At 54.5% G+C, this 27,754-nt stretch overlaps 2 protein-coding genes across 3 annotated transcripts in view; one reads left to right on the forward strand and one right to left on the reverse strand.

Moving 5' to 3' along the window:
* The window catches only part of NEURL1 (neuralized E3 ubiquitin protein ligase 1), a 76,317-nt gene that overhangs the window by 2,390 nt on the left and 46,173 nt on the right, over positions 1 to 27,754 (reverse strand). For both annotated transcript variants that reach the window (XM_012770523.3, XM_012770530.3), the window contains exons 2-5: positions 17,509 to 17,750; positions 16,868 to 17,189; positions 3,811 to 4,491; positions 289 to 435 (exon numbers count right to left, since the gene is read on the reverse strand). In XM_012770523.3, coding sequence (XP_012625977.1) covers positions 289 to 435; positions 3,811 to 4,491; positions 16,868 to 17,189; positions 17,509 to 17,750 — 1,392 coding nt within the window. The remainder of the gene's footprint in view (positions 1 to 288; positions 436 to 3,810; positions 4,492 to 16,867; positions 17,190 to 17,508; positions 17,751 to 27,754) is intronic.
* The window catches only part of ATP5MK (ATP synthase membrane subunit k), a 173,020-nt gene that overhangs the window by 1,810 nt on the left and 143,456 nt on the right, over positions 1 to 27,754 (forward strand). The window lies entirely within an intron of this gene.

The raw sequence follows: 27,754 nt of genomic DNA on the forward strand, positions 1-27,754 counted from the left end.
GGCAGCCCCACTTCTGGCCCACCCAGTCCCCAGACCAGCGGCCTTGGTGGCAACGAGGCAGCAAGAGGAAAGAAGAGAGAAGGGATGGAAGAACAAAGGGGGCCCCAAATCTTTTAAGGCAAGCCCTTCCCGAACTGCCCCTTGGCACTGCCCAGCTAGGGGACAGGATGGGCTAACCCCAGAATCCTCACCAGCAAGGGTTCACTGAGCCCGGCCCAAACACAGAGGCTGTGTCCTCGCCTCAGTCTCGCACAGTCACTGTGGAACCAGGCGTGCTGGCGCACTTACCGCCAGCAGAGCTCCCCAGCGGTCCAGAGCTGCACGTGCTGAGCAAGGGGTCGGAGAGGCGACTGCCCAGGGCACTGGGCGAGGTTGGTGTGGAGGCAGGGGAGCAGGGGAGTGAGGGGACACCCCGCTCTGCCAGGATGGTGGAGCCTGCAAAAGGGCAGCAAGGGAAGACACACTAGCCACCTGGAGACCTGACCCGAGAAAGCTCCACCCCTCACGGTGGCTTCCCGGGGGGCCTGACCACACAGCACAGCCACGGGGCTGAGCAGGACTTCACAGGGTGGCGTGGCGCCCAGCCCAGCCCAGTCCCTGTTCTCACCTACAGGCGGGAGGACCGCATCCTGCTGGGGTCTTGCCCCATCAGCAGTCTCCACACTAGCCGCTGCCTGGAACCTTCTGTCCGCCCCTCCCCAGACCCCTCCTCCTTCAAAGGCTCCCCTCTCATCGCCTCACCCTCCTGTCCAGAACTCTGTGTTCTGCATCACTGTCCCCAGATATCACCCACACTCTGCAGGGTACCTCTGAAATGCCTTCACCTCTCCCATGTCTATTCTAGTCCTGCATTCGTTCTTTCCCCCTTCCTTCCCTCACACCTCTTTCCACTCCTCCCTTACTTACCTCCTGTTTGCCCTCCTTTCCCCCTTCTCCCTTCAACAAATCCTTTCTGAGGGCCTACCAGCTGCCAGGCACTGTGCATACACAAAGCTGGGCACAGAGCCCTTGCCCTCAATGAGCAGACTGTCCAGGGAGCCTTTTGGGGCTGTCCTCAAACCCCCTCCTCTGGGCTGCCTCAACTGGCCCCAGACTACACCACTCCATCTAGCACTGACCAGCCACACACACTACAGCCACAGGACTAAATAACCACAAAGCCTGGAATATTATTTGTTCTTTGCCCAGGAATCCAGCTTCGTTTCTCCAGGTGAGCTCAGATTCACCATGAGCTTTCTGAGATCAGGAAATCTTACTCCCTGTGACTCTCCCACAGTCCCTCACATAATGGCCTGCACACAGGTAGGTGCTCAGTGAAATCTTTTTTCATTATGTTATTAGTTCTAACTCATTTATAGTGTTATTTCTAAGAATATTCAATAGGTACCCATAGGGTTTCTCTTACTGCATTAATATTTTTCAAGTTAATTATCTCCTCCTTTTAGAAATTCATACCTCCTATTTACTTTCTTTGCCTTATTGCACTGGCTAGTGTTCTCAGAACAAATGTCTATAAGGCATCCCCCCCCTATCATTTTCCTAACTTTAATGAGAATATTTCTAATGTTTCGCCAGTAAGTATGAAATTGCCTGTAGGTTTCATGATACAGATGAGTGAAGGATACATCTTTCCATTCTTAATTGACTGAGGACATGCACAAAGCCAAGCATTCCCCTATAAGGTAAATAACGACCCTCCATACATTGTCACTGGTTTCTTTTGCCTTTCAAGTCAGTCAGGATCCCCTAACACCAACTTGCTGGTTGAGATGCCCAATTCTCCAAACAGCTTAGGAGCATTCTGTTTAACAAACAGTAAATTCTGGATGGTTATTCTTCTTTCTTACTTTTTTTTAAGAGATGGGGTCTCATTATGTTGCCTAAGCTGGTCTTGAACTCCTGGCCTCAAGAGATCCTCCCTCCTCCTCAGCCTCCCAAAGTGCTGGGATTACAAGGCGTGAGCCACCACATCCAGCCCTTGAATGGTTATTCTTCCACACTTACCCTGGCTCACCTACCTCTTGGGTCAGATAAGTCCTGATTTTTGTTTTCAAATCTTCCCTTTGCTCTAGTCTAGTAAACCGCTTTGGGCAACAGAAGCCTTACTGGAAAGCTGCTTAGCTATTATTAGATGGTGCTGATGCAAGAGGGAACCTTGCCCTTATGTAATTTCCCTTCTCTGAGAAGCAGCGTCTCCTGGTGAATGCAGCCAAATATCTTTTTACCTCAGCTTGATTTTTTTTTTGGCACCCCAGTCCCCAGTCCAATCTCCTTTTATTCCATCCTGAATTCTCACCCCAGCCTGATTCATCTTCCTTCCTTCTTGAGTTCCTCCAACCTGATTTCTTTTCATTCCTTTGATCTATCTTCCCTCAATTCCAACTTCTTAGCACCCCAGCCTCATTTCTCTTCATGCCTTTTTCATTCATTTTTCACTCCATCTTGACTTGGTCTCTTGCCAGAGTTGGAAGTCCCCATTGACCTTATCTGATTTCACAAACTCTCCCATGCTCTCTCAATCACCAACAGCATTACATACACAAACACCCATGTATTTATTCACATCCTACACACCTGTCAATGCCAATCTTACAGAGTAACTCATGCTCACTCATGTACATGCATATCTTACCCGTCAAGCATCCCCGGCTGAGATCTAGGCCACGGGCTGTGAGACCCAGGGATCTCCAAATTTGGGTAAGCATACTTGCTAACGAAAAAAAATTCAGATGTCCAGGACCTATCCAAGATCTACGGAAGTGGAATCTCTGGAGGTGGGATCCAAGAATCTGCACTTTAATAGGTTCTCCAGGTGAGTCTAATGAAACCAGCCCAGTCTAACACAGCTGTTTCAAAGATCAGCACTTGGAAAGCATGAACACCTGCTCACTCTGGGGTAACAGAGATCCCAGGAGATGCTTTATTTTTTTTCTGGTCAAATTATTAATAGTTTAGAAAAACTGTACACCATAACCACCACCACTCCCTCCTTAAAGATTCACAGTACCTATTAAAGGCTCTGAGAAGTTCTGCAATAAAGAACTCTCCTTCTCCCCACCCCACTCCCCAGGCCTTTTAAATTCAATGTTTCTCAAATTTTTTGAACCATAGGACAGACTCTTTTCCGAAGAACTATTATCCAGCACAACAATCCAGTAAACACAGCTTTTCAAGTCCACATTCCCCAGACCATTCAAATGCTGTGTCCCCCAGAAAAGGAACTCTGTAACCCACTTCTCCCAAGGCTACCTGCTCAGGGATTCCCCACAGCCCCGAACCCCTGGCACCACCTTGCATAGACGCCTGACTACTGACTCGCCAACATTTTTCTCATTTAGACTCACAACCATCCCTGGAGGTGGAACCTGGGTTTAAATCCATTTTGGAGAAATGGAAGCCGAGCCTCAAGAAGTTATTACATAACTGCTGGGGAAAACCATTTTTCTCCATTTTTAAGTGGCCACGGGGGTATGTGTATAGGGGCGGTTTATGTATCTGTGGGACTGTGGTTTAATCAGACTTGGGGGTCAAACTCAATAATCCACGCTCTCCTCACTCTCCTGGGGCGAGTCTCCTGACATGTGAGGACCGCGCACTGCAAGATCAAGTCCCGCCCAGCGCTCACCTTCCGTGAGATTCTCTGGCAACACTACAGTGAGCTTGGGGCGAGGCAGGCGGGCGGGCGTGGGTGTGTGTGGGTGGCGTGAGGGGAGAGAAGCGGGCGCCCCTCGTGGTCCCCCACCCCCCCCAAAGCACCCGGTCAGGGGAGGCAGGCGCGGGGCAGGAGGAGGGCGGCGGGCGCGCACTCACCGAGGATGCGGATCTGCGTGACGGCGCCGTGCAGGCCGAAGAGCATCCAGAGCGGCTGCGAGGCGTCCACGCACAGCTGCATGCCTCCGGCCGCGCCGTTGTGGCTGAGGTGCAGCTCGCCATCGGCATTCACCACCAGGCCCAGGATGTCGCCGCTGTGCAGGGGCCCGGGCACGCGACACACGGCCCAGAACTCTTTGCGGTCCACCAGGGCCTCGGGGCTGAAGGGCAGGTCCGCGGGCCGCAGCGAGCCCGGGTCACACGTGGTGACGCCCACGGACAGCGCGCCGGGCCGCGCGCCGCCCGAGCGCGTGACCTTGATGAAGATGGTCTCGGCCACGCGCACCGGCCTGCTGGTGAAGACGAGCGCGCGCTCGTCGCGCCCGTGCTCCAGGCGCGCCACCGTCTGCTCGTCGAGGATGCGGACGTGCGCGCCGGCGCGCAGCGCGTGGAAGCGGAGGTCGCCGTCGAGCTGCGCGGGCAGCGCGCGGCTGTGCTGCGAGTTGAGCGAGTTCTGCGGGATGGGGCAGCCGGCGGCGGGCGCGCCCTCGTCGCCTGGCACGTTGAGGTCGCACAGGCTCACCGAGAGGCGCGCCTCGTCCGCGTCGCGCCGCAGCGACGGCCTCCGCAGCGCGGTGAAGGAGCGCGGCCGCAGGCAGTCGGGCAGCACCAGCTCGCTGTCTGTGGGGAGACACGGCGCGTCACGCCAGGCGTCCGGCCGCCGGCGGCCCTGCCCTCTAACGCCTGCTGGTTTGTGGAGTGTGTGTGCCCCGTTGCGGTGCCCAGTGCTTCCTGCCATAGAAAACGCTCGCGACAGTAACGCAGCGTCTAACTGTTCAAACAAGGGAATACGGCTGGAGGGAAAGACACCAAAATGAAAACCATACAGTTGCTTCTAAATGCTCAGGAGCTCACGGGCGCTTTCTTTGTACGTATGTGTATCTTCCTTATTTTCTACAGCAAGCGTGTGTTATACTTTTGTGAATTTTTAAGAAATGTTTACCTCTGGGACCCTCCCTTCTTATCCCCAGGACCTAGAACAGGGCTCAGCACTCAGGAGACAAACAGTAAATCTGTGCAGTGCACTGATGACCGCCTAGGGGACGCCCCAACCCGCTTTTCAGTAACTCATCTCATCTAACCCTAACGGTTACCTTCTGAGGTTACCATTGCCACACAGGGACACTGAGGCTGAGAGAAGCTAAGTAAATTTATCCAAGATATCCTCTGGAAAGTTTATCCAAGATATTTTTCCAAGAAATTGGATATTTTTTATCTAAGAAATTTATCCAAAATATCCTTTGGAAACTTAACTGGGAATCAATCAAACCCTTTCCTTTTTTAATCATACAGGTAATACAAACTGTATTCCGTAAAGAACATAGTTCAGCAAAAAGAAAAAACAATCGCCTGTCAGCTCACCACCCAGAAAAAAGCACCTTTTTTTTTTTTTGGCCACTCTGGGTATAGTGCAATGGCATCATCATAGCTCGCAGCAACCTCAAACTCCTGGGCTCAGCCATCCTCCTGCTTCAGCCTCCCGAGTAGCTGGGACCATAGGTGCATGCCACCACACCCAGCTAATTTTTCTTTTCTTTCTTTCTTTCTTTCTTTTTTTTTTTTTTTTTTTTTTTTTTTGGAGAAACAGGGTCTCCCTCTTGCTCAGGCTGGTCTTGAACTCCTGGGCTCAAACAATCCTCCTGCCTTGGCCTCCAAAGTGCTAGGATTACAGGTGTGAGCCACCACATCTGGCCAGTACTTTTTAACATTTGGATATATGACCTTTCAGCCTTTTTAAAATGTTATTTTTGATTACTTTAATACAAAAGTTGAGTCATGTTATATAAACACCAGTAGTTTTTAACCTTTTAAGGGTAATAAATCACTTTGAAAATGTGATAACTTTAACCTATCACCCCAGGAAAAAATGCATATTCTCACTACATTCTGTGGATAATTTCAGGGTAGTCATGAACTACAAAAAGCCATCAGTGGGCATAGAATCCAGGCTGAGAACCCCACTATACAGATTTCCTTTATTACAACTAGCTTTTCTAACTTACTATATCCTAAACACCTAGCCAGACCAATAACTGTTTCCAACACCATATCCCTCTAATGGCTATGTTGTGTTTTGCTTTATGGAGTCCCATAACTTATAATAAAAATAATCACCATGTGCCATTTATTATCCCTGTATTTGCATTTTATCCTTTAAGCAGCCCATGGAGGTGTTCCCATTTTACAGATAAAGCTCAGAAATGTTATGACAGCCACCAAGTGACAGATCCAGGATTGAAGCAAGGTCTACCTAACTCCCAATGCCCAGTCTTCCTTTCCAGGCCCTCCTTGTTTGTTTAATACACATACATTATTTTAAATGTAGAGATGGGGTCTTGCTATTTGCCCAGGCTGGTCTTGAACTCCCGACCTCAAGCAATCCTCCCACCTTGGCTGCCCAAAGCACCCCTCTTTGTTGGTTGTACCCCTTCTGCATAAGTCTGTCCCCAGATTTGGCTAGTGCCACTGTAAGCCACACCACAGAACAATGCCTTCCTGGAGCCTTCTCTCTGAGCCTCTCCGAGGGAGGATCTGTGCTTTCCCTTCAGGAACAGGGTAAGGATGGCTGGGTTCCCGAGTATGACAGCAAAGCTTGGGGGATTGGTCTGGTAGGGACAGCAGAGTCCAGAATTCAGCACTGGCTGAATTCAGAGATGGCCACTAAGGCCTCCCTCTTTTTGTTTGCCCCCCCACTGCCCCTTCCAGGAACTGTGTTGTCCCAGCTCCAGCAAGGTTGGGGTGCTGGGCACTCCCCTCCCCCTGCAGCTCTGGAGAAGCCTCCTGGGGCCTGGCTGGCTAGGGTTTCCCGGCATCGAGTTGGTGAGCAGGAGGGAGCCGGCCGGAAAATGTGATTATTCCAGGGAATTGACTCTGTGACAGCGATGGTGCAGAGGCTGGGAGGTGGGGCCGGGAGGCAGGGGCAGAGGTGAAGTGGCCTTGGCAGGACTAGGAGGTATGGGAGACAGCAGAGGGGAGCTGGGGAGCACCTGTGGGCTGACCTGGACCCTGGGAAACAGCCCCTGCTCCCCTCCTCAGGGATGATAGGCACTGGCCCATGGGGACTCAAGGGTAGGAGATGGAGAGAGGGAGGGGCGGCAACAGCAGGGAGAAGAAGAATCGGAGGTGTCCAGGCAGAGCCTATAGGAACAGAGTGGGCACAGGGCCCACAGCATATGGCCCCCACACTGCCCTCCCCACCCAGTACCGGTCCATGGCCTGTTAAGGACTGGGCAGCAGAGCTCCGCCGCCCCCCACCTCCGGACCCTCACCCCCCATCCATGGAAAAATTGCCTTCTATGAAACTGGTCCCTGATGCCAAAAAGGTTGGGACCTCAGGACAATCAGTCCGCAGCTCCTGGAGCTGGGCAGGCCCTCGGCACAGGTTTCTCAACGGGGCTGAGTGTGAGCTATCTGTCCTCTGTCCCTTCGGGGGCCCTCTTCTCCTTGAGCATGCCCACTACCAGGTGCTCGCTAACCACCAGGCAACTCAGTCCACTGCCGAGCTAATCTGTCTTTAAAAGGGTCTTTCCTATGCTTGCACAGGTTTGTTTGGGGGGGACAAAAGTGCTCCTTTTCTCAAACCCAAATCTCCTTCCTTGTAACCCTCTGCCTACTGGGCTGCCTGTCAGCCAGATATTGAAGACAGCTCTCCTTGGGGAATATTCAGATGCCCCACACAGCTTCCCACCTCTTAGACAATGAGCAGAACCAGACTCAGTACTCCAGAGTACTCCCGACCAGCTCAAGGCACAGTGTACCCATCACCTCCCTTGATATGTACACTATACTTCTAATAACACAACCTAAGAGTACTTTAGGTTTTTTTAGTACACAAAATGCATATACTGATAGGCAGGATAGGAGCACGGTTAAGTGCAATGAATTTGAAGTCATCAGCCTGGGTTCCAATCCTGGCTCTGCCATTTCCTGTACGACAAGGCTGTATGACCTTGGACAAGTAGCTTTACCTCTCGGGTCCTCTCTTCTCCAGCAATGAAATCAGCATATCTCCTCATTTACATAAAATCTATATTTGTATACTCCCTTTAGAAGGAATACCGTGAAGATGCAATGGAATACGGCGTATAGGGCACCTGGTAGGGTACTTGGCACATAATAATCATTAGGTTAGTATGAGCCACTGTTGTTTACATGCCACGTGGTTCAGAAGAAAGTGCACGGGCTTTGGGGTGGTCCAGGCCTAGGTTTAAATGTCTGATCCGGCACTGGACTGATGGCCTTTGGGTAAGCAACTTTCCGCCCAGCCTCAATGGCCACCTAGAGGACAGAGGTCACAATACCGGCCCTGAGATGCTGGTGCAGGATGAGAGGTAGATTGGAATACCCATGGCTCCCAGAAGGTACCTCACAACTTCAGATCTTAGTATCAGCTCAGGTTGAGCCAAGTCTCAATCAAAGGTCAGGCCCACCTGCGCTCAGACCATTGGCTTTTTGAACCTTAATGCAGGACTTTTACATCAGTCGTGATGGACACCCGGGAAATACTCAGTGGATGAAATCACTGACTAAAGACCAGGGAGAAGCAACTGAAAAGATAAGAGGAGAAAAAAGAGAAGGAAAAGAGAAACAGTGGAGGGGAGAGAGAGAGGAGAAGGGGGTAGGAAGATGACCCCTGTAGCCTTGCTCGAAATATCGCTGGGGCTGGAGGGGAGGCACAGGAGCTGCTGGGAGACCGCAAAAGCAGGATGAGTCCTCGGCATCCATGTCAGCCCAGGCATGTCTTTCTCCCTGCCCCTCCACCCCTCAGGGCCAGGGGCAGCTGCAGGCAGCCAGCAAGCTCCAAAATAACCGTCCCACCAGTGGGCCCAGCAGTGCCGAGACCCTGAAATAGCTGAAACCCGAGACGGAGGAGCTGGTCAGAGCACCTTCCTCAGGAGGGACAGCAAAGGTCACAGCTGAGTGAGCCGACACCAAGTAGGAGGTCAGGGCAGCGTCTGGGCCCCTGGGCCATGAGAGAACACCACGGGACCAGCCTCAGCTCAGGACTGCACCTGGGATAGGGCTGAGAAGAACCTAATGGCAACCTGGAACTCTAAGAAGTGGGGTGGCCCCACATTTGGAAACAACAAGTTATGTAATCAGTGCCGGACACACGCTCGTGTCGCCCACTGTGGAGGTGTTTATGATGGGGGAGGGATGGCACAAGGCCACCGAGAAGCTGCTGAGCTGGCTCCCCTCACATGTCCCCTCTTTCAGGAAGGAGGCGGTCATTCTTTAGCTCTTGCCTGTTCTGGCACCTGGCAGCATCTCTCCAGGTACCCTGGGCCAGGGCAGGAATTACCAGGCCCTGAAAGGGCCAGGAGGTCCAGGCTGGGTGTTTCCTCCCGCTGGCTGGCACTCAGGGCACCCACTCACTGACCTGCTATGTGCCCAGCCCTGTGCCGGGGGCATGTGGAGAGGGAGGAGCCAGTAGCCTGTCAGGGAGCCAAGGCTTAGAAGCAGGAAAACATCTGAATACAATTTACTTACAAGAGTCTTATTACTTAGTACAATTTACTTACAAAAGTCTTAGTCTTTCAGATTAGACAGGACCTTAGAGGACGGAAACTAAGGAACTAGGAAATCCCTTTATCCTTGCCAAGTTCTCACTCTGCCTCAGATAGGATGCCCCTGGGGACAGGAAGCTCACTACCTATCAAGGCTACCTATCCCCTATCTTTGAATAGCTATGACTGTTAGAAAAACTCTGGTGGTATGGATCCATGTGTCCTAGAGCCACTCCCTAGGGCTTCCTCTGAGTCTTCTTTAGGATAAAGATTTCCAGCCCAGGCTGAGATGCCCTTCCTGTTTCAGAGTGGGTCAGGGAAGGCACCTTGGAATAAACAGGATTTGACCTGGGATGGAGGGCTGGGACCCACAGACTGGGAGAGATCTGCAGGTGGGAGAACTGTTAGTAGATACCTGGAGACAGGTCTGGGCAAGGTCAGCAAGGAGAGAGGAACAGAGAGGGACCAGGGTCCAGGCTGAGAGGCCAGCTGTCACCCAGAGAGCCACCCAGCCCTGCCACGTGCTGCCAGCAGAGCAGGGTAACTATGGCAGGACCGGAGCACTGGCACGGGGCTTGGGAGGGGCGGGGGTGCCATCAGGGAGAGTCTCGTTTGTTTACACTCTCACATCCGGAGCACTAGCTAATCTTTAACCGAGGGTCAGCCTGCAGCCTGTTTGCAAGGCCTGCCAGCCCGTTTACTGTCTCCATAAACATCCTCCCGCTGGGCCGCATCTGGCACGGGGCAAGGGAAGGAGCTGAGGAGGGCTGGTCCATGGCTCAGACAGGCAAGGGGGGTCTCCGCCCCTTTGGGCAGCGCCCCGAAACCCACACCCAGAAAAGGCGAGGAGAAACAAACACGCTTTCTGAGGCTCACAGAGGGAAGGGCAGAATGTCCCAGAGTCACTCGCAGTCATAGACTCCTAGATTTATAAAATCTTCAAGCTACAGGATCTTATAGATTCTCAGAATCATCTCGTCTAGTGGGTCTCAATTTTTTTTTTTAAGCAGTGGAATCCTTTAGTCCAACAGAACCAAAAGCCCTGGTTGGAGTCTAGGAGGTGAACACAGAGATGCCCCTCATGCTCCCTCTGCACCTCTTGGCTGCCTCCGCCATGCCTCTGTGGAACCCCGGTGTTCCAAGGAACCCAGCTGGAGAACCATAGATCTTCCTCCAAGAAACAATTCAGATTGCATGGTTTTACTTTCATCCAGATACGGGGACTTGGTTTTAAGGCTCCTTCTTCTAGTTAGAGGGCTGGCTTGGGGGTTTGGTTCATTTTTGAAGGGGAAGGGTGGTGTTTTTAAATTAGATATTCCTTCTTAACCTAAAGACAATAGCCCTTCCCACTTGTATAAACACTTTTACCTATCTGCGAGCCTCACAGCCATCTGTAACTGGGGCAGGTCTAATTACGCCCAAGTAACAGATGAGGAGGCTGAGAGGCCCAGAGAAGCTGAGAAACTGCCCGAGCTGGTGAGCGGCCAAGTCAAATCTTGATTCAGTCAGTCTCCTGCACCTGAAATGAGGGCCTAGTCCCCAACACTGCAAGGCCCCAGCTCCTCCCTACACATACACCCCACCCGGCACCCCCAGGTCTCTCCAAGGTCCCCAGAACTGTGTCTTGGGCCAAAGAGATACTAGGTGCAAACAGGAAATTGCCACTTCTGTAAGTTAGAAATAGCTCAATGGTGGCAATTACATATCTTCATTGTGGCAGAAAATTAGTGTGCACCGGGAACATGAGAGCCAGCCAAAGCCCTCGGGAGCCTCCAGGGAACTACGGCGCAGACCCAGCCTCACCCCTGCACTGGGCATCCTGGCCCCGCCACTGCCCCTCTTCCTGGGACCAGCACTGCTGGGCCCCTGGTGGCCTACCTGTGCCCAGTATGTGCGGCTGATCCTCGATGCCTTGAGCTCTCTGAAGCTCTACTCTGGAAGACACAGGGGCCACAATCCCCACTCTTGGGGGTACCCAGACTTGACAGGGAGGTCAGATGGACTCATATCTAGAAAAGCTGGGAGGCAGGCAATGTAGCCCAAGCTCCTGGGTTGAAATCCCAGCTCCACCAACTGCTAGCTGCATGATCTTGGGCAAGATCAGACCTCTCTGAGCCTCTGTTCCCTTGTCTGCAAAATGGGCACAATAACAACTTTCTTGACATACAAAGAGAATTTGTGCTGTCCTCTCAAACAGCAGGACAATACGTGCTGCAAAACTGCTCATGCCACTTAGACCTCCATGTGCCTCAAAGCGTCAGGAGGAGGAGGGCCACCTTGAAGAGGGGAGGTCAGGGAAGGCTCCCTGGTGGAGGAAAGGGTTTGGTGTGGGACACTTATATAATTGGCGGAATTTGGGGTGAGCAGAAAGGAAGAGCCTGGGAGGGTCTATGAAGCAGAAGGAACAACAAGATTTTTTCTTAACCAAAAGGAAACGAAAATTGTCAAAGAGGAAGAAGTCATGATCGGCATTCTCAACTGTCCCCCCACCTAAGAGCTGGCTCAGGCTCCTTAAACTAATATTTGCCTCTTGGCCCCTGGCAACCACGGCTGAAGGTAAATATTGGTTTAGCCTGGGAAACGGAAGCCCAGATGGCAGTGTGGTCCTCGGCTGGGGACCGCTCACTCTCAGTACCACCCAAGCTGAGGCATATCCTGGACAGGGGACCTGACCCAGGCCTTACCTCCGGGGCGCCCAGCCTCCCCCGAGAACCAACCCAGCAGCAGCCTGGCCCTCAGAAGGCTACCCTGAGTCTCCACACAGCTCTTTCCTCCAGAGGGACAAAACAAAATGCCATGAGCCCTTGGGAGTCCCCTAATACCCTCCTAGCACCCTCCTGGGCTCCGCCACAACCACTCTGATGTGCCAATAGGTCTCCTCCCTCTGACTGCATTCCCAGATCAGCCTGGGAGATCTGGATTCCCAGCCTGGCCTGGCTTCAGACCAGCTGGGAGGATTTGGGCAGGCCCCTCCCCATCTCTGGACCTTGCACTTCCCCATTATTAACCGTAATCCCTTTAATTGAACAACTTGAGGGCACAGAAGCTGCTGGAAGCTTTCTACTCTCATGGCTCTCCCCCCTGTGGATGCATACACAACCCACACCCCTGCATGCTCCTCACCTCCGCAAGTCACCTGCTACCTTTCTATTTCATCTCTTCCCAAGGATCTGCTCCCTTGCTGACTGTTAATTCCCCCCTCTGTGCCTGTGCACACCCCTCCTGTCTGAGCTAAATTGTTCCTCCTCAACCAACCCATTGTTTCCCTAAGTTCCTGACTTGAAATGCATCTCCTACAGGAAGTCCTCCTGGATTGCTCCCCGGTTACACCCTCACAGTTTTACTCTTCAGCCCACGCTTAATCGCAGGATTGGATTTAGGCCACCTCACATCAGTCATATTGTATGTCCCCAGTGGAAACACTCGTCAAGGAGATGGGCTGGTTTTCAACAATTCCATCTCCCCCCGCCCCCTGCAGGGTGCCTAGGCTGCAGTGGGCACAGAGGGATGCTCAGCACCCTGCACGTGGAGTCTTGCTCATCAGCTTCCTGCCAGGACTCACGGCTGGGCTTCCTGAGTCAACAGTTCTCAGAGGAGCAAGAAGACCTTGAAAACTGGGAGAGGAGCTTCTCTCTCCAAGTATTAATCACCCCATAAAATTTGTGTTTATTTAGTTGCTGGCGGGTCCTTCTTCCTGGAGGTAGGAAGCTGTTATTCTTGGAGTTACCAGCCTGGGCTTGGGCCAGGGTGCCCCGAGGAAAGAGGGTGATCTGCCCAGCTCCAGCGTAGCGGGGTGGCTGGCCAGCCTGCGGCCTGCTGGGGCCGTGGCATTGGCGACAGTGTCCCTGCATCATGGTCAGGGCACAGAGGGCAGGATGAGGGTCGGCGGGGGGAGACACCAGACCCTGCCTCCACTCTGTCCAGGGACACAACCTGACTTGCATACCTACTATGTGCCAGGCAGCCCAGGAGGAGCAGATAGGGGCCAGCTGAGGTTTGGAGGGCTGTGGCCACAGGTTCCAGATGGAGAAGGAACAGGGGCAGGCCTGGCAGAAAATCCCTAAAGATTGGACACTGGTTTGAGGAATAATCACCCCAGGACAGACTGGCCCAGCCTCAAAGCTGCCAAGACAGAGAGCGACCTTCTTCAGAGGAGACTCAGCAGGTGGGAGGGGATGACAGGGAGGACAAGAAGAGCCGGAGGACCCGCAGAGGGAGAGAGAGGGAAAGGCCCAGAGATACTGAAGGAAACGAAGTGGCCCACCATGGAGAGAGGGAGAGGTGGGAAGGGAGGAAGCAGGGAGGGGAGAGAGGGAGAGGTGGGAAGAGAGGAAGGGGAGAGGAGGGTTCAAGGCAGCAGGGACATCTCAGAGGGCAGGGCGCAGGCGGAGACAGAGCGCGCGGTGCCCACCTCGGATATCTCTTGAATGGACACTCGCTCTCTTTTTTTATTTACAAAAAAAAAAAAAAGATCAATTTAAGAAGAACAGAATGAAGAGATATTTCAATCTGCTAATTGAATTTAGGGGCCACAGTCAGTGTTTGAAAATGCCCAGGGATTATGGTGATTTACAGCTAGTACGGGAATCCTTGGGGCTCCGGCCTTATCGGGTGTGCAGAGGGGAGCCTGTCAGAAATCCGAACGCAACTGAAAATACTGCTGCAAACCCATTTATAGTCAAAGAGGGGGTTGGGCAGGCCGCCTGGGCTCTGGCCCCTCCCCAGCCCCTCTGAGGCTGGAAGCCCCAGTCACCTGGTGCGTTCCCCTTCCTCGCCCCCTGCCCAGACGCCTCCAGCACATGCAGGCCCAGCCCAGCCTTCTCTTCCAAGGAGCCTTCCCAGACTCCATCCTCCCTCACTGACCTCCGCCCTCTCTGACTTCCTGCCTCCTTTTATGTTAAACCTGCTGCAGGGTAACAGGAAATGCATTGCTTTTGGTATCAGAACATCCAGTTCGAGTCCCAGCTCTGCCACATCCCTACAAGGACAAGCCGGGCCTCCTGTGGGCCTCAGTTATCTCCCTGCCAAATGGGGATAAAAAACACTCCTTCTGGGGCCTGCTGCTGAGGGGTTAAGTGAGCTAACTGGATGGAAACCATCTCGGCAGATGGCAGGCATCCTATGACGCAGCCTTCAGCGATCTGCTGTCTTCTCTCGGGTTATGCCCTGCCGTGTGCTTCATCCCAACTTCCCAGACAGCAGGGCTGTCCGTGGGCAGGGCGGGGTCTGCCTCAGCTCCCCCAACCCCTTTCTTCATCTAACAAGTCACCCCACTCGCCCACCCACCCCTGCAGGCGGGTACGAGACTCCACCTGGAGAGGACCCGACGGGTAAGGGGGCTCCTCCCTACAGCCCCGCTGTCTACGGGGAAACAGACACAGGAACAGACCCAGGTTCAGCCAGTGCCTTGTACTGAGACATGCAGGCGCCACGTGGTGGGACACAAGGACAGAGAAGAGAATTCCACCCAGGAAGGCTTCAGGGAGGAGGGGACTTTAGAGCTAGGTCTTGAAGCCAGAGTGGGCACAGCCAGGAAGGGTGTTATTTCCTTCGGAAAAAGCAAAAATGGTGCCTCACCTCTTTCCCCCAGGCCACCCCCAACAAGACGGTGACTTTCTCAAGAGGACAGACATTCTCTGTCCTCCACCCCTAGGTCGAGCGGGGGCCGAGGCATGGTATCCACAGCCATCACACAGATGAGAAGACCGAGGCTCAGGCGACGTGCCAGGCTGCAGCTCAGACTCAAGCGTCGGGACTCCAGTGCCTGGAAGTGTGGGGCCCTGGGGACAGCAGGCAGCGCCACGGCACTGGCAGGAGCCTTGGGTTAGGCTCTGCCCTCTGCAGCATGGGGGGGCGATGGGCACTGACCCCCGACTGCACCTCAGCGGCTCCCACAGGTCGGCTTTTTGAGCCTCAAAAGAACCCTGACAGTGTTTGTTATTGCCCCCGTTTTACAGATGAGGAAACTGAGGTCCTACCCCCAGCACAGGGTGAGGCCAGAATCCAGCCGGGGTTGGTGCACAACCACTGCCCTTTCTGCCTCTGGCAGCAGAGGCCCTACAGGGACACCCATGTCACAGGCGGGGAAGGCACCTGGGCAAACACCTGGGCTCCCTTCTTCAGCTGCTGAGACCAAACAGCTGGGTTTCAGGCTCTTGACATGTCAGCGTGAATGCAGAAACACTTTTATTGAGTTCAAAAACAGAAAGTTCCCAAACTACTAGTTAATAAAAACAGCCCCCTGATGTTTGGAACTCAACAAATAGACAGGCTTCTGACTCATTTCTCTGTTCTTACTTTCACTGACTTTTTACTCAGATAAAGGTGTTTTGGAAAGAAGAGCTTCCCTGTTACTAGGCTCTGAAGTCAGAAAGGAAGGAAAATAGTCGTCAACCACCTTCATGGCATCTTTCTCTGCAGGGAGAGGCGGGTAGGGAAGGGCGAGGAAGGAACGAGTGTTGCCCGAGCGTGTACTTGGCACCGGGACCGTGCCGGGTACTTTACTCACAGCCTCTTTAAAGCAATCTTCCCAGCAACCCACTTTACAGATAAGACTTGCACAGGCTCGGCCTGGAGACAAAGCCAGTTTGTCGATGGGCTAATCTGTCCCCAGGGTCTACGTGCGCGCGCACACACACACTCACCTGAGAGCCTGTCATGAGTACAGCCAGATGGCAAGGATCTTGGACTGGGAGTCAGGTGGCCTGGGTTCTAGTCCCACCTTAACCACAAACTCACCGTGTACCCGAGGAAGTCTGAGATTCTCCGTGGCCCCTTCCAGCCCTGGCATGTGTGCCGCTGCCGGGAAGCCCGGCACCTAGTGCTCCAGGCAGCCTCTGAGGCTCCTCCTCCCACCCCGGGGATGTTTGCCCTCCTGCTCCCCTGAAGGAGCCAGTGGCAGAGTCTTACCTCCCCCAGAACATTCCTTCTGCTCCTGCTTCTACCCTTTTACCCAACATCCCAGGAAAAGGCACCAGGGCTTGGAACCCAGCCTCCTGGCAGACTACAGAGCCCGGGGCTGAGAGCTCGTGTTGGAGTTGGCTCTACCAGTCCTGGGCAGTGACTCGACCTACCTGGACCTGCGTCTTCACCCCTGTGGAGACTCCCCGTAGTGGAGTCCGCCTGCCAGGGTTGCTATGAGAACGCGCAGTGGTGAACCATGGTTATGACGATTAGCATTAATTGCTTCCAGGAGGGGTGGCCTTCTGCTGTTTGTGATTGTGAAGGTTGCCCACCGCTCACAGGCACCACCTGAGCGGCTGCGCAGGGAAGCGATCTCACCCGGGCTCCACTGGCCACAGCTGCGGGCCACGAGGGACGAACTCCCTGCAGTTCCCACCAGGCTCCCAGAGCTGCCCCTGTGCCCCTTGGCCCTGGGCTGCCACCAGTCAAGGAAGGGTCCCTACACCTGATGGATCGAGCATGTCAGGCCAGCACTCAGAGGCCTAGGGGGGTACCCTGCGCCCGGGGCCAGAGCGGCAGGCACTCACCAAGCAGCTGGACGCCCCGCGTGAGGCCGTAGACATCCACCAGGGCCCAGAGCGGGTCGGCCGTGCAGACTCCGCTGAAGAAGAGCATGACGGCTGAGTCGTTGATGCGGTGGAAGACGCGGCCCTTCTTGTCCACCCAGAAGGCGATGATGTTGCCCTCGTTGGCAAACTCCTCGGGCAGCGCCTTGGCCCAGAAGCCGCTCTGGGACACCAGGTCAGGGCAGGCGTACTTGGGGAGCGAGTCGGGGTGGATGCGGGACGGGTCCTTGCTCGTGAAGCCCAGCCGCAGGGCCCCGCTCCAGCAGCACTGCTTCTTGGTGATCTGGGTGGCAGGGGTCGGCCTCAGCCCAGCCTCCCCCTTGGTCAGGCAGACCAAGGGCACCCCCCTCGGGCAGACTCCCTGGAGCGCCAGGCCAGCCTGCCCACCCCTCCACGCCTTCCCCTCCCCGGGGAGCCGCCCATGGTCTGGGGAAGAGGCTAGTGGCCCCTTCTTTGTCACACAGGGAGGGTCAGGAAAGGGAATGAAGAGGGAAGCGGGCACAGAGAGGAAAGGGGAGGGGCAGCGTGTGGCTGTGGGGTGGTGCAGGCAGTGGCTGAGGGACAGTCCGAGGCCCCGGGATGCAGAGGGCAGGGAGGCCCACCTTCAGCCTGACTTGCTCGTAGATGAGGACGGGGCGGTTGCTGAAGGTGATGGCGTTGCAGAAGCTGGCCTGCCTCTTGACGGCCTTGTGGCTGAGGTCCATGAGGATCTGCGAGCCCTTGGTGTGCGGGTGGAACAGCAGCGGTGTGGCCGGGAGGCCCCCGCCGGGCAGCACCGGCAGGCAGTGCTTCTGCTTGTGGTGGCATCGGTGGGAGGTGACAGGGAAAGGGCCCCCAATGGAGTCTGCAAAGGAACAGGCCACAGTGTCAGAGAACTTAACTGGCCGAGGAGCCTGAAGAGAGTCCCCTACGGAAGCACAGAGGGCTGGGCACAGCAGAGGTCACTCACTGCCCAGCGTTCCTGCTCTACCACCACCTTTTACTGCCACCCTCCCCAAGCCACTGTCTGCTGCTATCTCCCACTCTGCCACCCACCACCCTCCTTCCCCACCCTGACTCCCACCACCACCATCTCCTTCCACCACCCCTAACCTACCATGAGCTACATCACCACTTACTGTCTGCCCACCGCCAGCCACTGATTTATTCATTTATTTTACTCAATAACTACTCGTTACATATCTGCTGAATACCAAGCTCTGTCCTGGGCTCTGGCGATATAGACAGGAAACATACACGGATCTTGTCTTCAGGAAGCCAACAGTCCAGGCAGAAAGAATCATGGACAGACCTCGCGACACAAAAAGGCACACAGTACTAGGCACTAGGACTGACAGGCAGGTCACATCTCAGGAAAGCCTCCTGAGGAACTGGAGCTGGGCTGACATGGCTGGGCTGCAGTGGAGGTGACCGGGGGAGCCCAGGAAGGTGGGCAGGCGCTGTGCCCAGGTCCCCTCCCTCAAGGCCACTCCCTGCACCCAGGCTTCTCCCTGCTTTACAGGACCCGAGCCTGAAGCATCCAGGGCACAGGAGGGCTGCGGGGTCTGCCACAGATCCCCCGGCCAGGGAGGCATGGCGCTTTCTTCTGCGGACGGGTCTACCGCATCCCAAAGTGGGTCGGAGTACCGGGCAGGGCTTAGCTGAGGAGAAGACACTTCACAAACATGCAGTTGGCCTCCAGGAGACAGGGAAGGGAGAGGAAAGAGTATGAGTCTACCTGTGGGTGGCTTGTGTCTGTCACTAACTGGCTGTGTGACCTTGAGGAAGACTCTTCCCCTCTCTGGCTCTAAGACAAGTGACAGCAGCACCTGCAGCATTAATATGCAGCCTCAAGGGCTGGGGGATGGGCAGAAGGTGCTCACTTGTCCCCAAGGTTTGTGTCCATCCTCAGAAAGTAGAGCCCCACCCATGCTGTCACCTGCAGGAAAGAGAGCCATGAAGGAGGGGAAGAGAAGGGAGTGGAGGAGCAGAAAGCCACAGAGTGGGACAGAGGCCTTCCGGAAGTTTCGAATTTTGGTCCCTCCAAGGCAAGGACTTAGTGATGCAGACAGCTCATTGGCATCAGGCCCACCCAGACCCTTCCACTCCCTAAAGGTCCAGGAGGAGGGGCTTCCAGGAAGGAGATGGAAGACAAGGAGGGCGGAGACAGGGAGAGAGGAATCCTGGAAGCCAGGAAGACCAGCCCTCTGTCCAGGCTGTGTTTGCTTTGGTTTGCATCCCTTTGCATCTTTGCTCCCTCCTTCCCCAGAGGGCCCCAGACACCAGTCCCCATAGCCCAGAACCAGCCAGACACCCTGTGCATCGGTCTGGGCTCTCTGGAGGAGGAACTCCCCTTGCCCTCACCAAGGGGACAAAACAGTGGTGGCTGAACAGTACAAGGGCCTTGGCAGCCAGGAGGCTGTGAGGGCCGGAAGTGCTCAGAGGAGACCCAGACAGTCTGGCAAGGCCACCTGGAAGACACTGAGTGGCCTCTGGTTACTGCAGAGGAGGGAAGGTGATTCCAGGGACAGGGACAGTTGGGCCAAAGGGCAGAGAGTGGCACTGGCTACAGGTGCCCTGCCTGGAAAAGATGCCCACTGGACTCAGGCCAGCCTCAGACACGGCTTGACTCATGGTTTCAAAAACCTGCTGGTGAAAGGCAACATTACAGATTGTTTAGGGATATATCCGTATGCAGAAACAAAAGCATAAGGGGAAAAACCCCTGCTGTGTTGAATGGCTAACAATGGAGTTATTGCACAATGGAATCCTACACAATAGAATCCTACTACACAATGGAATGCTACTACACAATGGACTGCTACTCTGCAGTAAAAAGCAATGCACTACAAATATGAATAACAACATGGATGAATTTCAAAATTATTTTGCTGAATGAAATAAGGCAGTTTAAGAAAACAAAAGAGCCCACAGTCCATGCAGCAACTGCGGGGCCTCCTCTCCCTTCAGGGCCCTTCCTCGTCCTCTCCCTCTACCTTGCCCCACTTTTATCAGACTGCAGGGCGTGCAAACCCAGCTACGGTGATGGAACACAGATAAGCAGGGGCCTGGGTGGAGGAGGGCGAGGAAGGGGTTACCAGGGAGCACAGGTCACATCTAGGCCACATGTTCCTTACCTAGATTGGGGTGATGACTTCACGGGGCCATACGTATGTTAAAACTCACCAAACTAGACAATTGAAACGTGCAGTTTAGTGTATGTCAATTATACCTCAAAGTGTTTTTCTAAAACCTGCTGAGCCCAGCTGCTGATCAGAGCCTCTCCTCTGGGCTTCTCCCTCCCCAGCCTCCGCCCAGAGTGCACGGACTCACTGCGGGCCTGCAATCCCTTCAAAACGCTTCCTCGCCTTCCTGCCCAACCCTGCTGGGGTTCTGGGGCCCAGGGTAAAGGCCCAGAAAACACCAGCTCTGGGCAAGTATGGCAGAGACACATGGGGCCTGAGACACGGGCCCTGGAGGACACTCCCTAAGGCCCCCTTTCCACAAGGAGGACCCTGGGGTGCAGGCTGAGAGGGTGGCAGGGGCAGCACAGGCCCGGCACCCTGGCTGACAGCAGCACAGATGGGGAGGGTAAGAATAGAGAGACCTTGAGGACACAGACATGTGTCCAACAAAGGCACACTCATGGGCACACATACACCTGTGAGCACATGAAGGTAATCCTGACCCTAGGGCCTCATCCTCTCCCCTACTGCTGAGACCAGCAACCACACATGCACACACATATTGTGCACACATGCATGTATTCATGTACACAGATGTACAAAACAATACACACTAAACACACACCCGTCACTCATGGGCCATACATGTCTAATACTAATGGCAGCCATCTGTCAAGTGCTTATACGTGCCAAGCTCTGGACTGGGAGTTTTACATACACTTACCAGTTTCACCCTTACAGGAAAACTTATGAGGTAGGAAGGGACATTATTAACCCATTTTACTGACGACAAATGTGAGCCTCATTAAGTGGCTTGCCCAAGGTCACACAACCAGTAGGAAAGGAATCTGGGAGCTAAACCCAGCAATCTGACTCAAGGGACAATGCCATTAGCCAGGAAACCATGGGTTTGATGTGCTGGATACGTTTTTTTCGATGCTCATTAAAATATAGTTGTAACTTGTAAAATATAAAAAAAATTTTCATCCATTTACCACCTAAAAACCTCTCAGAGAGCACCCTGGGGGGTGTGTGGCCTTCTATGTTTCCATACACACATACAGAAATACAAACGACGTTCTCAGCCCTCATCCACTGCTGGCGGGACGCAAGCCGGGCAGACAATGTGGAAATCGCCTTGGCAGTTTCTTCCAAAGTGAAATGTCTACCACGTGACCCAGTGCTCACACTTCTGGGCACTTACCCACAAGGACATGTTCACACAACGACCTGTACACAAATGTACAGCAGTCTTATTCATAATAGCCCAAAACTGAAAACGCCTCAAATGTCCTTCAACTGGTGAATGGATAAATAAAACATGGCACCTCCACACCACAACAGCCACTCTGAAGGGAAAAGGAATGTGGCATTGACACAGCAAAACACACTAAGTGAGAGCCACACATAAAAGGCTACACGCTGTGTGACTGCACGGTATGGCATTGTGTCCTCAGCTCTTCTCTCGGTACCCAGCTCACTGTGGGATCAGTGCCCACCGGCCTCCTCTGGGGAGACTACTTGAAAACCCTCTCTGGTCTGCTGGGCATCTCCTGCCCTTGGACCGTGGGCTCCTGTCACTCGGCAGACCCAGCTGGACTCCCGACTCACCCCTCCCTGGGTACCCCACACCCGATCTGCCAATCCAGCCTGAGGAACAAACGCCCCTGGGTTCTGCCCCTCCTGTCCACTCTCCTACCATGGCCCTAACTCAGACCTCGTCACTTCTCTTCTGAACCCGGGCCAGGGCCACCACACACAGCCACGTAGGCTGTGCCCTGCACCCTTCCAGGAGGTGCTATCTCATGGACTACGATGAGTGGTGCTCTCAGTCACTCGTCCATCACAGCTGGCATTAAACCCGGGGGAGGGGGGTAGCCGGAGCAGAAAGCAAAACGAGAATGAACCCGGAGCATAGCTCTGATGCCAAGGGTCCAGAGGGGACAGCTGGGGACGGGGCTTCTTCCTCTGCTATCCAACTGGGCTCCCTCCCAGCACTTGAACATACACTATGACCCTTAAGTCTCCATTCTGTGGCTGAGCTGTGATTCAGGCTGGTTAAGCAACTCGCTTGAGGTCACACAACAATTATGTGGCAGAACTGAGACTTGAACCCTGGTCTTCCAATGCCATGCCCAGGGTCCTTGACCCTACTCAGTATCGAATACTAGAGGCCATTTTCCCCAGAGTCCAAGATGGCGGGCTTGGCAGGGAAGGTTGTGTGGACGATGCGGCCACAGGAAGGGCCTCAAGCTGGTGGGCCTGTGGGCTGTGCAACTGCTGCTGGCAAATGGCCCTGGCTGGGGCCTCCACCGTGCCACCTGGCTCCCAGCAGAGCTCCCAGGGAGGGCCCCCTAGTGACAGGTTTACAAGCTCTTGGGAGCCACAGGGGGGGCACCCTGCTCAGGCCAGGCTGCCGCTGACACAATGGAAACTCCCCCACGGCCCCTTCCTTCTGGGCATTTATGAGCTGCCAGACACCAGCCTGGCCAGCCCTCTGGGTGACCCTCGGCTGGCTCTGGATCTCATTCCTCCCTCTCGGTGGGGTCCCAGGGCAGATGCCTGGACACACAAAGCCGCCAGGCTGACCTCCCCGCTGCTCCCACAAGGCTCCGCCCAGGACCACAGGCAGAACCCCAGATGCCCAGCCAGGGAGATGGGGGCCAGGGGGAGCTGACCACCCGAACCAGGGCAACGGCACAGATACTGATGACGACACACAACCTCTGCGTGGCTTAGCAGGCAGCGTCTCGATTTATGCTACCAATGCCACGCTGACACAGATCCTCAGAAGTTAAGTTACATGCTGAGGTCACCCAACCAGAGTGAAGAGTCCAAATCTGAACCCAGCCCTGGCTACCTCCATGCCCAGCAGCTCTGTCATTAACTGTAAGACCTCCAAGAACCTCACTTTTCTCATCTGTAAAATGGGGTCGCTGCTAGACCTTCTTCATGGGATCCTTGTGAGGATTAAAAGATATGGTGTATGCAAAACTCAGTACGTGGTTACTATTATTATTGTCACTACTTACACCACTCTCTGCTTTCCCACCTCCACACCTTGCCCGAGCCAAGCCCCCCCTCACCTGCACCACTCCAAACCCCACCCACCACTGTGCCCCTCTCAAGACCCAGCCGAATCCCACCGCCTCTGCGACGGCCTTATTCGGAAGCCGTGGCCCTGAATACCACCAGCACTGTCATCATCGTTTCCACCTCCTGTGCCCAACCCACTCTGGGCAGTGGGTGGGGCACAGAGCATGAGCCCGGGAGGCAGGAGGCCCCGGGCTCACAGCCCAGCCAGGCCACAGACCTGCTGTGTGACTTGAGGCAAGTTGCTTCGCCTCTCTGGACCCTGGTTTCTTTCTCTGTAAAATAAGGCTCATCGTAGCTGCCCTACCCACCTCTCCAGGCTATTCTGAGGACCCAGTAAATTCATAAATGTGAAAGAATGTTTGCAAACTTTAACACCTGATCCCAACATAAGGCCTTTTTTTCTTTTTTTAAATAAAAGCAACAACAACCCTAGGAGGGGCTGTAGTCAGGCATGACCATAGGAAACGGTCAGCTCATGTCAGCCCAGAGAGGCTGGACCACAGTTTTATTTTACCCAAATGCCCTAATCTCAGATTGCCAGGGTGTTCCTGATTTGGACTCACTTACATGCATTAATTGAACAGGGTTCCCTCTGGGGGAAAGAATTTGGGAGATCACTTGAAAGGGTGGGGACTCCTGACTCCCCCCCTTCCTGGGAGGGCAGGTGGGGAGGAGATTGGGGGACAGAAAGGATTGTATAACTGGGCAGAAGTAAACTTCTCTGGGTTCCCTGAAGGGCTCCCACCTCCTATGCCTGCCTCGTGGCCTCCAAGCTTGGCCCAAGCCCCCTTCTCTGCCCAGAACCTTTCCTTCCTCCTTCCCACCTACCTGCCTTTCTCTCACTCACCCTTCAGACCTGGATTCTCCCAGAAGTCTCTCTGACCCCCAGACTAGGTTAGAGGCCCTGCTACAGAGCTCTAGGGATCCCTACACCCCCTAACAGAGCACCCTTCACCAGGCAGCCTTTCCCAACCCTGGTGCCTCCGCAGAACTAAGCCCAGGCGCCCTGAGGCACTTAATGTATGCAATGCATGGACTTGTCTCCTCTGCATCCAGAATGGTCCTGGCTAAGTGCATCCCCAGAAGAGTTGAGAAAAGAGTCACCCAGATCAGTTCCTGTGTTAGGCAGAGCAGCGCTGGGCTGGGAAAGTCTGCAGCGCTGGGCTGTAGACTTATTTGTGTCTGTCTGTCCCTCTGAGGGACTATGAGCCCTTTTTTACTGCTCTTTCCCCAGGGTCCAGCTGAGAGCACACAGCAGGTGCTCAGTAAAAGTTGTTGAATGCATTGCCAGTATTTGATTCTCCCATCTCTGATGAACTGATGAATTAGCAGGTGTTCAGGGAATGCCCACTTTGGGCCCTCCCCTTTCCTGCATCTGGTGGAGAAAGTAGAAAAAGAAGGGATGGTCAGGCATGGTGGCTCACGCCTGTAATCCTAGCACTCTGGGAGACTGAGGTGGGTGGATTGCTTGAGGTCAGGAGTTCGAAACCAGCCTGACCCCGTCTCTACTATAAATAGAAAGAAATTAACTGGCCAACTAATATATATATATATATAAAATTAGCCGGGCATGGTGGTGCATGCCTGTAGTCCCAGATACTCGGGGGCTGAGGCAGAAGGATGGCTTGAGCTCAGGAGTTTGAGGTTGCTGTGAGCTAGGCTGATGCCATGGCACTCGCTCTAGCCTGGGCAACAAAGCGAGACTCTGTCTCAAAAAAAAAGAAGGGAGTTAAGCGAGCAGCTTCCTGTCCAGCCCTGCACCAAGATCCCATACAACATGCCTGCCTATAGCCCCGTCTGCTCAAGAACCTTCCATAGCTCCCCATTTGCCAGCAGGAGAAAAGTAGCAGACAAGGAAGGCCACGAGGACTGATTCCTTCTTGCATAGCAGATGCTGCACCAGCTGCCCTTCATACGCAGCCTGGTCTGACCCTCCCGACCTGTGAAGGCAGGTTTCTGGGGGACGTAGCCTCTACGATGGTCCAATGATCTCCAGATCCACCTCCTAGCATCCATGACCTTGTAGGAGCCCTTTCCCTAGGTAGGGCTCCTTCCCCTGGGCTGGACCTAACAATTAGCTTCTAACAAATAGAATACAGCAGAAGTAGTGGGATGTCACACCCAAGACTGAGTTATAAAAAGACTGTGGCTTCTGTCTTAGTTACTCTCTCTCACCTCTCTTCAATTGCTCCCTCTAGGGGAGGCCAGCTGCCACAGCGTGTGGCAAGGGCCCAGGGACCACTAGTAACCACGTGAGTAGGATTAAATAGGAATCCCCTGCAGGCAAACCTTCAGATGAGACCACAACCGCAGCCAACAACTTGACTGCTACCTCATGAGAGACATTAAGCCAGCGGCAGCAAGTGAAACGATACCAGGATTCCTGATCTAAGAAACTGTGAGATAATGGAACATTTGTTATTTTAAGTTGCTAAGTTTTGGGGAAATGTGTTATGTAGCAATAGATAACTAAGACAGTATCGACAGTCCCATTTCATAGATAAGGAAGCAGAGGCTCTGTGAGCTAATGACTTGCCTGAAGTCACACAGCTGGCAGGTGGTGGAGCTGGGCTCTGAACTCAGATCTGTCACGCTGCGCAGAGATTCCTCAGTGGGCCCCCAGTAGCTGGCAGCATGCTCAGTCCCCTTTCCCTGCATGAACCCTTCTCTCCACCCGAGTCAGTTTCTCCATGACCTCTGCAGCCCCTACGCCTACACCTTTGTCGTTTATGACCCACGATGAAGGGCCATGTTAGCGCCGTGTCACCACCCCCCCACACACAGACTCCCAGCTATGTGTACAGCAGGTCCTGACGCTCCCTGGAAGACTGAATGAATTCATGGTGACAAGGTGGGCGAAGCAGAATGGCAGGGAACGGCAGGACCAGCACCTTCAGAGCCAACTTAATCTCTACACCAAGCCTCCTGCTCTCACTCCCTCTGCGACATGCCCATCTCCGACATTTCCAGCAACCAGATGTGCACACAGCTGTGCCTCCCGATGTCCTCATGCTGGGAGAAGGAGCAGTCTTCCTCCTCCCCCTCCCCTGTTCCCCCCCAAGATTCCAGAAGGTGATTCCAGATGATAACTACTCTGAGCTCAGCTCCATGTCCCTGCCCTCCCAGCACCGCCCCAAGGCCCCCAGGCTCAGCCACATCGGTCAACTCCCCACACAGACCGTCACTTTTCGTTCCTCTCACACAAACGCACGCTCACTCGTGTGTACATACATGCACACACACAGATGGCAGGTGTGCCTCATGGCAGCCATGAGCACCCAGGGGACACTGTCGAAGAGGCCCTGGGGGACGCAGAGGGAGCTGGGTGTGTATGCACACTGGCAGGCACACACAGGGGAGCCTCCGCAGAGACCTCCGCAAAGCACATCTCACCTACGAGCGCTGTGTGCCAGTGTGCTGCCCGCAGCGCCCATGGCTCACTGAATCCTTCCTACCACGGCGGGGCAAGACTACCATCCCCAGTTTACAGAAGTGGGCACAGAGTCACTCAGATGAATGAGGGGACCTACTTGAAGTCACATAGCCAGCAGGTGCAGAACGCTGTCCACCTCCCCTTCTTTTCCTGATCTTGCCTGGCCTCCTCGCCCAGCTCGGGTCTCACCTCTCGGGCAGCTGCCCCCACCTCCCCCAGGCTACCTTCAGCTCCAGCTGCTGCGTGGTCCAGCGTACAAAGGCCTCTACCTGCCACACCCACTCACTGACCAAGCACCTACTGTGAGCCACTGTGTGCCGGGCGCTGGGCGGAGGTCAAAATATGGAGATGGAGTGACCTGATGCCCACCTCCTGGGAGCCCGCAGGCTCGAGTGGGTGTGGGCGCTCATACACACCTTCAGGCTGCAGGGCGCTCACCCTGGCCTAAGCCCCCAGAGCTGCGGCCGGGAGCCAGGCGGCTCCCTCTGTGCTAATCTCCGGTCTCAGAAGGCCATTGGGTGCTCCCTGCCCTGCTGCCTGTGTGAGGATTAGGGAACCCAAGAAGGACAAATGGGGAGTCAGCAGAAGGGACAAGACCTGCTTCCCCTCTGAGGCACCAGCAGTAGGCCACAGTCAGCCATTTCCCTTTCGGGGACACAGCACCCTCCCCCCCCCCCACCCCTGAGACAGGAGGGAAAGTGGGAACCAGTGTCTCAGGTCTCTGCACCCAGCATCCTCCAACGCTCAGGCTTCTTAAATCCAGAGACCCACCTGGCAGTGCCACGTATGTGTGGGTGCATGTGTGTGTCACCCACACGTCAAGCTCTCAGCAAAGGGAGGGAGCATTGAAGGGAGGTGAAGGAGAAAGGGAGGGAAGAGGAGAAAGAGAAGACAGGGATGAAGGGGTGAGGGGAGGGGAGGCCGCCCAGTGTTAGCACTGCCCCCCTCTGTGTGTCCCCTCCCCGCCCTGCCAGCCTGCCCTCGGGACCGGGAGCAGCTCTGGAAACCTGCCGATGAGAGATCAGGCATGTAACTGCTGAAACCATTTTCCAAATGGGAATTCATTTCCCATCGGCCCCCTGCCAGGCTGCTCCCAGAGGAACCCAACTCCTCACCACACACACACACACACACACACACACACACACACACACA

This window comes from Microcebus murinus, chromosome 14 (genome assembly GCF_040939455.1).
Source record: "Microcebus murinus isolate Inina chromosome 14, M.murinus_Inina_mat1.0, whole genome shotgun sequence".
NCBI lineage: Eukaryota > Metazoa > Chordata > Mammalia > Primates > Cheirogaleidae > Microcebus > Microcebus murinus.